Raw genomic sequence first — 12,314 nt, forward strand, 5'->3', positions numbered from 1 at the left:
CATCAGCAAAAAGTTACAAGATGATGCACCATCAATTCAATAGAGCTCCCACAAAAGTTAGTCCAGGGCAATCCCTGGGACTATGTACACTATCGATTAGCTTACAAAAAAAAAATTAGCCTTATCATATCTAATCCTAATCCTAGGAAGTTAGCCTTTGTCTAGTTGATATGCACTTCTCGCAGCGGTAGGGAGCTGATGCCAATTAGTGAAAATGTGATTATCCACCCTCTTAGCAGCATACTTAGCAAGCCCATCCGCTACTTGATTAGTTTCTCTATAACAGTGTTCAATGCTGAAATCCATCCGACTTATCATACTCATGATCTCCTCAATAATACCTTTGAATTTTAGATTGTTGGTTCCCTTGTGCTGTAGCATATCAACTATCATAAAAGAGTCCAATTCCAAAACAATGTTATTGCTCCCATTATGCAAGCACCATTGCATGTCGTGTTTAAATACATAGGCTTCTGCCATTGAGCTGCTATTACAATCAACAGGGACAGCAAACGCCATAACCATGTCGCCCTCAGAGTTTCTAATAATGCCTCCAATACCCGCTCCATTGCTAGAGAAGCTACCATCCGTATTAAGCTTGACTTTTTTAGTATCCGGCTTCACCCATCTAACTATTTTCCAATTAGTAACGGGCTCCCACTTCTCAATACGTTCACAGTAGCTACTCCAGTTGTCTGGCACAACTAATTTCGGGAAAGCTTGCATGATACTTATTTTAACGTTCCACCAAACATGGTTCTCCATTCCTCTATGCCATATCTTCCTTTGAGTACCATATCTACAAGAGCACCTTTGTTTCCATATCTCCCACAAAATGATCACTGGTAATATGTGCATAATCATTTGATGGATTCTATTTTTTCCTTTACTTTTTGCCACTGGAATCTAAGGTTTCTTTTGATGCTCCAATTTGAATTCATGCTTATTCTTAGAGGAACTCCAAATGTAATCCACATGTGTTGAGCTGTTGTTCCTTCCACGAACAAGTATTGCAAGGTTTCTTGCTTGGGCTGATTACAACAGACACACATAGAAACCATATTAATATAAAACTTGCATAGAGCATCATCCAAAGGTAGCTTCCTATGGATGATTCTCCATGCAAGAAAGGAAAATTTAAAAGGTAAGTTAGAGTGCCATACCTGTCCCGTTAGAAATTCCTCCTGTTTATGCTCTCTTATTACCTCTCGTGCATTTTTTGTAGAGAAATTCCCATCTGCTACTGATTCCCATACAGCATAGTCTTCCTCGTTACTATTTCCAATGTGGATTTTCAAAGTTTGTTGGGCCAGATAACTAGGATGCAATCATGAAGCTTATCAGCTTGCCATCTCCCATCTTCGATATAATTCTTGACTTTGATTTTGGTATAAATGGACTGAGTAGGGAAGATTTTAGCCAATGGCCCGAGCCCTGTCCAATTATCCCACCAAAAGTTGTTATTTCCCTCTCGAACTTGCCATAAGATCTTACCCTCTATCTTATCTCTAATTTGATCATCTTCTTCTAGTTAGGAGATTGAGGAGCATTGATGGATCAAGCCACTGGATGCACTCTGGTACAATATTTAGCCAAGATGCAATCTGCCCAAATAGATAATTGAGTCCTTAGACTATACCATCTTTTTCACGCGAAACAGTCTGTGATCTCTTGGAGAAGTTTAACTCCAATCCCGCCTTCATCTTTCTTAACACATAGTTTGTCCCAAGCCCTCCAGTTGTACTTATTCTTGTACCTTTCGGACCCCCAAAAGAAATTAGACGAGTGCTTTTCAATGAGTTTTAAAGTACATTTAGAAGGAGTTAGGGCTGCAAAGGTGTAAGTGGGGATAGCTTGGAGCACACTTTTGATGAGAGTAATTTTTCCCCCCGTAGGAAAGGCATTTCCCAGACCAACCCGAAAGCTTTCTAGTGATCTTAGAAATGAGATCATCAAAGTACTCTATCTTTTTCCTGCCAACAAACAGAGGGAAACCCAAATAATTAAAAGGAAACTGCTTATGCCGGAAGCCAGTTCTATAAATAATTCTATTGATCCTAGAATTAGAGATTTTCTAGTAAGTGCAAAAGAAGCTCTTGTCATCATTAACTCTCTGCCCCGAACTTCTTTCATAGGCCTTGATTTGCTTCATAATAACCTTAATCACTTTGCTCTTTCCAGCGCTGAAAATGATAATGTCATCGGCATACCCAAAGTGATTTATTTGGGACCTCTTTTACTCATGGTGAAAGGGATAAAGTTAGGGTGCTCATAAAGGTTGTTCAACAATCTCGACAGCACATCAGATCCAATGATAAAAAGAGAAGGGGAGAAAGGGTCCCCTTGATTCAATCCTTGAGCCGACGAAAAGAATCCCTTTCTATTACCATTGATAATGATGGAATACCAAACCTGGGAAATCAGTCTCCATATAGCCCCAGTCCACTATTCTGAAAAACCAAAGCTTTTAAGAACACCTGTAAGAAATTTCCACGAAAGCCTATCATAGGCTTTTACCATGTCCATCTTGATGACAATGTTTTCTCCTTTGCTGGTTTTAGAAATGTCATGAACAATTTCTTGATCCAACAGAATATTATCATTAATAAGCCTTCCCTTAACGAAACCACTTTGATTATATGAAATCAATTTGGGAAACAAAGGGTTCAGTCTTCTAGCCAAAATTTTGGAAATGATTTTGTTAGAAAAGTTGCTTAAACCGATGTTTCTAAGCTCTAAAAAATTAGAGGGAGAGTTAACTATAGGAATTAAGGCCAAAAAAGAATGAGAGTAGAATTTAGTAAGGCCACTACCATAGAAAAAGCTCTGAAAAAATTTAATCACATCCACCTTTATAATCTCCCAGCATTTTTGGTAGCACATGCCATTGAATCCATCGAGCCCAGCACTACTAGTGGAGCTCATGTCAAAAATAGCATCTTTGATCTCTTCTTCTATTGAGATCTTAGACAACATATCGTTATCGCCATCGGTGATAATTTTAGGAATGCAAGAGAAAATGTTGTCATCCACAGCAGGTTCAGGAAAGTTGAAGACCCTCTTAAAATGTCTGATAGCCGAATTGGAGGTCTTCTCATCAGAGTGTAACTATTTCCCTTTACTATTCTTGATTCTGTGAAGCTGCAGTCTTCTTCATCTGTCTTTGATCACATTATGATTTGGGATTTTTGTTCGAGGAGAGCTTCTTGCATAGCCATCCATTGAACATATTCAGCCTGGCCCTTATTTAGTTCTGTTCTGGACTGTTCATTCTTATCAATTGCATCAACATCTTCCAGTTGTTGTGATATAGCTTCTCACTCTTCCACTTTCTGGAAAATGTCACCGATGTCTTCTCTAGATCACTTAGAGAGTATTTTTCCCAATATTTTGAGTTTTTGTTGTAAAATCCAAAAGTATTCCCTTTAACTTCTATTTTCCAATCCGGCCCCACTAAATTCTGGAATCCAGGTTGTTCCACCCAAAAATGAAGAAACCTAAAATGCTTGATAACACTATTATTACTGTCATAACATTTTAATAGAAGAGGCCTATGATCTGAGCCTGTCCTACCAAGGTGTCTGACCGTAACATTATTGAACCTCTGGAGCCAGTTATCACTAATAATAATTTTGTCCAGCCTCTTGCAGATCCTTTTCCCTGGTCTTCTATTGTTGCACTAGGTATAGTTTGAACAAACAAATCCTGCATCTTCCAAGCCGCATATATTCATACATGTAGAAAAATCGAAGCTTTTGCAAGCTCTATGAATCTTGCGACCTATTTTTTCAGAAGGCTCGAGAATGACATTGAAGTCACCTCCAATGCACCAACAACTTTGAATCTGATTTGATATAACAGTTTGGTTATCCCATAGTTCTTGTCTTTCAAGGGTAGTGCACTTGGCGTACACTGCTGTAACATAAGCACCTTCATTACCAACACCTGTTCCATCTTTCAAATGAAGAGTAATTTGTTAATCTTTATTGGATATCCCTGTATCTTGAAAGTTCGTACTCCAGAAACACCAAATCTGACGAATATCACTACTTAAGCAATTTTGGAATCACAGAAATTTCTTTTAACCCTATATTTTCTTTTTGTCGATAAAAGGCTCAAAGATAGAAACAAATTGAGCATTATTTAATTTGATCAGACTTTTCAGTCTGTGTATAGCTTTTTTGGCCCACACACCTCTAATATTCCAGAAGAGACCACTGATCATTGGGGGGATTTTGTTTTGTTTTTTTGTCTCCTTCCTTTAATAGAAGGGTTGGCTGTCTCATTTCCTCCTTTGTTTGTTCTCTGTTATCTGTTTCTGCCTCTCTTTCCTGGGGAAAGGCCCCTTTTTTTGTATCAGTTCCTGAACATATTCCTTACCAGATTTATCACAGTTTACATGTTCCACCTCAGGTTCCTCCTGACTGATTCTTGTGTTTTTTAAATCAGCCAGGCTATTCCATATTTCATCATCCTTATCTAAACTCTCCTCCTGCTCACGGCTGCCCTGAAGGATATCTTGATTCATTTTAAGATCCACCACCAACTCAGCGCCTTTATGATTTCTCATAATCGTTTCCAGGCTTGAGGACCTCATACCATATTTTACCACATTTTCGTTGTTGCTACCCAGATTATTAGTGCACATATCATCATCTTTGTCTCTAGAATCATTTTTTTTACTCGCTATGTTGGGGTGTTTATCCTCTAAAGGTTCGGTCCTTAAGGTTAGACCATGTTGTTTACTGTTGGCCACTTCCTTATTATCTCGTACCACCTATTGATTAATACTATGACCCTTTATAACTTCATTTTGATATTCTCCTTGCTATTCTGCTGATGTTGCTTGGTACTTATCCCTTCATTATCAGGCTGTTGACTTTTGCTGACCTGCACAGTGACCTTGGTTTTCCTTTTAAGCCCTGTCTTAGCTTTTCTCTTCTTCTTGTTTTTGGCCAGAATTCGAGCCAACTTTTTACGCTTAATTTCTAACATATCTCTTCCAACCACATGGTCTTTCACTTTTTCTTTACCATTCTTTTTTCCAGTGGCCTCCTTTTCATTTTCGTCTGTATCATCTTTTGTTGTGTTCCCCGCTTGTTCCTTCTTTTTGCTATTCTCTTTTGGTCCATTCTCAACATTATCACCATCTACCAAATCACAATCTTCCTTAACATTACTTCTCTCTGCAACCTCTGTAGATTTTCCTCCGTCTCCCTTCCCTTCCTTTCCTTCCGCTTTTTTCTTTTAAATTCTTCTGCATTGAGCAATAGAGTGTCCAAAAATTCTGCAGTGTATGCAAAACTTGGGGGGGTTCTCGTACTCCATCTTCTTCATGAATCCCTTATGAGGGCAAGATTCATCTTCTGTCCCAATCCATAAAGAATTAATCTTTGGTTTAGTCAAATCTATCTCGACTCTAACTTTCGCCATACCCAGTCGAGTCCTGTTTTCAGTGGCCTGTTCCATTGTTAGCAGGGTTCCCAGAGCATCCACAATTTACTTGATGTAATTCCAGGCATGACTATGGCAAGGAAACTCAGGGAGTAAGACCCAAATAGGAACAATAGGTTAGGCTTGTTCCAGCTTAAAATTCGGTGCCCATTTTTCCAGCCACATTACTTGACCCTCTATTTCGATCGCTCTTTTAAACCACACTGTCTTACAATCACTCTCAACAGTAAAATCTAAGAAAACAGTGCGATAATCAAAAACCCCAATTGTAACTTTACCTCGAACCTTGACTTTCTCTACGAAGTTTGCTCTGATTTTTTCTATTTGGGGTCTGGTCATTATGAACTTGCCCACTAGTGTGAACTTACATTCATTAGACATCACCCTATAGAATTCACTAGGTTTGAAAAGAACAGCATTTCTATCATGCTTATCGTATCGAGGCTTTACATTTGGATCTCCATCACGATTCTTTTAGGGCTCGGGTTAGGAACTATTTGAATTGCTTCCGCATAATTGATTTTGTGTTGAACTGATTCGTTCTCCATGTTCGGATTAACTGTATGAGTATTATTTTGTGTTACACGCTTCGGCGATGGGTCTGCCGTGTTATATCCCGCATTTTATGCAATCGGATAATTCAAGACAAATGCGGGAAAACAACAAGCAAGGCAATATTTTATTTTGTTTGGCACATGAGTTGCTTATGAAGAGTCTAGAAGTGGAAATATGGAGAACGACGAAGGGCAAATTTGGAAGTTGGAAAAATTGTTTCCATAAATTACAAGAACTAGCTAAGAATATAAAGTGGGCTTGACATTTTTTTTAAGGAAATTTGAGGCCTAAACGTCCATGCATATGGGTCAAGCCCATATTGAATAAAAATTTGGTCAATAAAAAGATGACTAAGTCATCTTTATCACAACAAGCTCTAGAAATTTCAAGAAAATCAAGAACAAAAGAAAGAAGGAGAAAACCCTAAGGCATTTCGGCCATAGTAAAATTTCCCAAGGAAAATTGATAAAATTCTTCCAAAAATCATTTCCTACCAAGCTAAAGGTGCTTAACAAGGTGGAGTTGTTGTTGGAGCAAGAACAACTCATAATCCTACAAGTTGCCAAAAGATAGGCAAGTGAGAAGTTGAAGAAGAAAGGTGAGTATTGATCTTGTTTTATGAATTATGCATGGTTTATATGTGTAGTAGTATGTTAAAATTGATGAAAATCATGAAGGAGAGGAATATGAAGCATGGTCGTGTATGTATATGTATATATATATGTGTGTAGAAAGTGTGTTTTAATTATCTTGCCTAGTGTTGGTTGTTATGGTTGTGAATGAAATGTGGAAAATGGAAGTTGAATGAATTTTAGGAGAGATTGTAGTATGCATGCATGTGGCCGTGTGTTGTGTGTAGTGGTGTGGCCGTGTGGTTGTGGTATAATATGGAGGAGAACGAGTCAATTTTATGTAGTGCTTTGATTGTCGTTATGTTGCGGATTCTTTGTGTTAATGGTTATCTATGAACCTTAGCAAAGTTGAAATGGTGGAGACTTGCTTTAGAAGTTAAACGAATGGAATGTAATGTTTCTTTGTATGCATGAAAGACTATATGATTAGTGTGATGTCGTTGGAACGTATACATGAGCTCGTTATTGATTTTATTGAAGTTGGACGGTTTTTGAAAAAAAAATAGTGAATTGTTTGAATATGGATGTTGCTAGTGTAGTCGTTAAATTCATATCGATAGTTTGGCCGGGTTTGAATTCCCGGATTGTGATTGATGCGAATTTGAATATGTTGAATGTCGAGGATGGTGTATTTACAGAGGAAATGCTGCCGAAATTTCGGTAGCCAATTGTTTCCTTAAGGTGTTAACTCTAAGTATGCTAATGAGAGTTTTGGTAAAAATGACCAAATCACAGATTTTGACGAGATTGTGACTCGAATTTGGAGTAGCTAAAGGAGCGGAAAGAGGTATGTAAGGCTTCACCTTTCTTTCTATGGCATGTCTTAACTAAAAGAAGTCAGGTACGAGCCTCGGGGACAACCCTAATCCCTGGAATCCGCACCTAAAGTTTTCAACTTTTCGTTCAATTGAATTGAAGTAGAAAGTGTGCAAAATGATGAAAAGACCTTCTAGACCCCTATAACTTGCCTAAGTGGGACCCGATTACCCTAAGACTCATACAAGTAACGTTATGACACGTAATATGGGTAAATTATATACGCTACCTCGTCCGGCCCGAGGTGGGCCCGTTACTCTCGGATTTTCGTATAATCTTGGTTAACGTACTTGAAGTGAATCAAAAGGGGGCCTTTGATCCCGATTTCGTCACCAAGTGATAAGTACTATGACGACTACTCCAGCGGGAGTGTTTCTATGATGATAATGATAATGACAATGTCGGACAAGAGAATGTAGCTATAATAAGTACGACCGGAACGACTCTACGACTAAGCCAAGTACTTCATATAAACATGAAAGCAATAAACTAATTGTTGAATCATATTTATATTTTCTAGTTATAACTTTATTTTCTAAAATACCTTAGATTTCATTTTCGGTTACTGTAACACTATTTTCCGTTGATAGTTTCGCCTTAAAATACTTGTTCCTTCAAGGTGAGACAAAGCTATCACTAGCATTCCGTAATGTAATCGGAGGTCACCGACCTTATGTCACTCTGATGGATACATGATTTTCCTTGGCTCTCTTGTGTGCTTATATGATATAGGTACATAAAACGGGTATACGTGTATGGGTATGTATATATATATGGTAAAGTAAATGTATATAAGACATGTATATGCATAAAAGATGAGTAAATGTATATGTATATGTATGTGTATGTGGGGAAAAAGGGAAGGGCCACTGTTATATCACCACCTGATTCAGCTGGATTCCATCCTGGACGCGGGATACCCGGACGCGGGATATGGGATGAGCCGTACGCGGCGTCTGTATATATATATATATATATATATATATATATATATATATATATATATATATAATGTGTGATACATATGTGATGTAATATGTTGGGTCATCGTTGGGGAGGGGATTGGGGGAGCCGATTGTATTCGGCGTCTATAAATGTAAATGAAAGATACCGTCTACCGAATTGTACTATTTTCTGTATACATGAATAAGGGACACCGAGGGGGGGTTGGGAGAGCCGATTGTATTCGGCGTCTGTAAATGTGAGCAAAAGATACCGTTACTGAAATGTACTGTTTTCTGTACACGAGAATAAGTAATATAAAAATGTTGATTCCTATGCCTATGAAAAGAAACATTTCAAAGATGAAAAGAAAAGCCTACATGACAGCCGGCCTAAAGAGGGGCCTTCCTATGTACAGGTTACGTTCTTGCCTCGTTATACGCCCTATGGCTCCGTGATATTATTATTGATCGTACTTCATGTTACTGCTTGCATTGTTTTCCATGCCTTACATACTCGGTACATTATTCGTACTGACGTCCCTTCTTGTGGACCCTGCGTTTCATGCCGCGCAGGTCAGCAGGTATACCGACCAGATTCCTAGTGCCCTATCAGCAGCATTCGACAGCGCTCCAGTTGTTCCGGAGCCTTATTTCATCGGTACTATTTTGTGTATGTATTTTCGGGCGCGACAGTACTCGGCCCTTTCTCTGTATAAATGTACTATGTCTAGAGGCTCGTAGACAGATATACACAGTCAGCTATGTACAGTTTAATGTATTTTATTCCGAATGGTCCGCGTTCTGGTGTAACGCGATATTAGAAAGTTTATTGCAAATGTTAATGTTTAGAAAAAAAAAATATGGCACTGTTTATACAGGATAGCTAAGGGGTGCTCGGTACAAGTATCGGGTACTCGTCACGGCCCCTGGTCGGGTCGTGACATGCCGGCATTGCCATGGCTCAGAGTGTGAGGCTCAGACGCCAAAGCTCTTCAATGAAATGACGGTTTCAATATTGTACGGAGAGCTTATATTTTTAGAGAGAGAAAGTTGATATATTTCAACGCACTGGTTATGTTTATTGTTGGTTTTGCTTGTTTTTAGAAATTGGAGGGTATAAATCATATTTCATGTTTTGTAGGAAAAGTATATTTCAACAACCAAATATTATTTGCAAAAACTATGGCCAAACACAACTCCAATTCCAACTTCAAAAATTCCAAAAAAAGTGAATTTGCTTTTTTGTTCTATGGCCAAACGCCTACTTAGTTATTATAGAGAATTGATGTTATATAAGAATGTTGTTATAGAGATTCTCGTTTTAAAATCTTAGAGTGATGCTTTTATTTACGCTTCTTCTATTCTTCCTCTTCTATTATTTAAAATCTGTAATCTCATGCTCATTATGGGACCATGTTTCCTGACTATGAAGAACTTGGTTGTAAGAGCCTGTTTAGATTAGCTTAAAATAAGCAGCTTATAAGCTGGAAACAGCTTATAAGTAAAAAAACAAATTGGGGTATGCTAACTTATTTTTTCTGCTTATAAATTGTTTTCAGCTTATAAGCTGCTTTAGATAAGATAAGTCAAATGAGTCCAATTATATTTTTGGGCTTATTTTATGCACGAAATAACTTTAAGTTGGCCAGCCAAACACTCAAAAAAACTGAAAACAACTTATAAGCAACTTATAAGTCAATCCAAACGGGCTCTAAATTTTTGCCAATCATAGGAGATTTCCGATAATTGGAACCCCTTTGGGTCTGGAGGAATTTTTTTTCTTTATTTCATGAATTGCTTGTGTAATTCTTGGCATCGCCGAAAATGACAATGTCATCGGCATACGCAAGGTGATTTATCTGGGGACCTCTTTTACTCATGGTGAAAGGGATAAAGTTAGGGTGCTCATAAAGGTTGTTCAACAATCTCGACAGCACATCAGATCCAAGTATAAAAAGAGAAGGGGAGAAAGGGTCCCCTTGATTCAATCCTTGAGACAACGAAAAGAATCCCTTTCTATTACCATTGATAATGATGGAATACCAAACTTGGGAAATCAGTCTCCATATAGGCCCAGTCCACCATTCTGAAAAACTAAAGCTTTTAAGAACACCTCTAAGAAATTTCCACGAAAGCCTATCATAGGCTTTTACCATGTCCAGCTTGATGACAATGTTTCCTCCTTTGTTGGTTTTAGAAATGTCATGAACAATTTTTTGAGCCAACAGAATATTATCAGTAATAAGCTTGACCTTAACGAAACCACTTTGATTATATGAAATCAATTTGGGCAACAAAGGGTTCAGTCTTCTAGCCAAAATTTTGGAAATAATTTTGTTAGAAAAGTTGCTTAAACTGATGTTTCTAAGCTCTAAAAAATTAGAGGGAGAGTTAACTTTAGGAATTAAGGCCAAACAAGAATGAGAGTAGAATTTAGTAAGGCCACTACCATAGAAAAAGCTCTGAACAAATTTAATTACATCCACCTTTATAATCTCCCAGCATTTTTGGTAGCACATGCCATCGAATCCATCGAGCCCAGCATTACTAGTGGAGCTCATGTCAAAAATAGCATCTTTAATCTTTTCTTCTATTGGGATCTTAGACAACATATCGTTATCGTCATCGGTGATAATTTTAGGAATGCAAGAGAAAATGTTGTCATCTACAGCAGGTTCAAGAAAGTTGAAGATCCTCTTAAAATGTTTGATAGCCGAATTGGAGGTCTTCTCATCAGAGTGTAACCATTTCCCTTTACTATTCTTGATTCTGTGAAGCTGCAGTCTTCTTTTTCTATCTTTGATCACATTATGAAAATAGCTTGTATTGTTATCTCCCTCCTCAGACCAATTTATTTAGGCTTTTTGTTCGAGGAGACCTTCTCGCATAGCCATCCATTGAACATATTCATCCTGGCCCTTATTTAGCACTTTTCTGGATTGTTCATTCTTATCAATTGCATCAACATCTTCCAGCTATTGTAATATAGCTTCCCATTTTTCCACTTTCTGGAAAATGACACCAATGTCTTCTCTAGACCACTTAGAGAGTCTTTTTCCCAATCTTTTGAGTTTTTGTTGTCAAAATCCACATACGATTCCCTTTAACTTCTATTTTCCAATCCTGCCCCACTAAATCCAGGAATCCAGGTTGTTCCACCCAAAAATGAAGAAATCTAAAATGCTTGATAACATTATTATTACTGTCATAACATTTTAATAGAAGAGGCCTATGATCTGAGCCTGTCCTACCAAGGCGTCTGACCGTAACATTATTGAACCTCTGGAGCCAATTATCACTAATAATAATTTTGTCCAGCCTCTTGCAGCTCCTTTTCCCTGGTCGTCTATTGTTACACTAGGTATAGTTTGAACCAACAAATCCTGCATCTTCCAAGCCGCATATATTCGTACATGTAGAAAAATCGAAGCTTTTGCAAGCTCTATGAATCTTGCGACCTATTTTTTCATAAGGCTCAAGAATGACATTGAAGTCACCTCCAATGCACCAACAACTTTGAATCTGATTTGATATAACATTTTGGTTATCCCATAGTTCTTGTCTTTCAAGGGCAGTGCACTTGGCGTACACTGCTGTAACATAAGCACCTTCATTACCAACACCTGTTCCATCTTTCAAATGAAGAGTAATTTGTTAATCTTTATTGGATATCCCTGTAGCTTGAAAGTTCGTACTCCAGAAACACCAAATCTAACCAATATCATTACTTAAGCAATTTTGGAATCCCAAAAATTTCTTGTAACCCTGTATTTTCTTTTTGTCGATAAAAGGCTTAAAGATAGCAACAAATTGAGCATTATTTACTTTGATCAGACTTTTCAGTCTGTGTATAGCCTTTTTCGTCCACACACCTCTAATATTCCAAAAGAAAGCACTGATCATTGGGGGGATT

The 12,314-nt window shown here is 37.9% G+C and overlaps 1 protein-coding gene across 1 annotated transcript; it reads right to left on the reverse strand.

Moving 5' to 3' along the window:
- Positions 1–2,445: 2,445 nt before the first annotated feature.
- On the reverse strand, positions 2,446–2,976 carry LOC132628819 (uncharacterized). The gene has a single exon (XM_060344583.1). The coding sequence runs from the start codon at positions 2,974–2,976 to the stop codon at positions 2,446–2,448; it is 531 nt and encodes a 176-aa protein (XP_060200566.1).
- Between the last annotated feature and the right edge of the window lie 9,338 nt (positions 2,977–12,314).

The sequence above is a fragment of the Lycium barbarum genome, chromosome 2 (assembly GCF_019175385.1).
Source record: "Lycium barbarum isolate Lr01 chromosome 2, ASM1917538v2, whole genome shotgun sequence".
NCBI lineage: Eukaryota > Viridiplantae > Streptophyta > Magnoliopsida > Solanales > Solanaceae > Lycium > Lycium barbarum.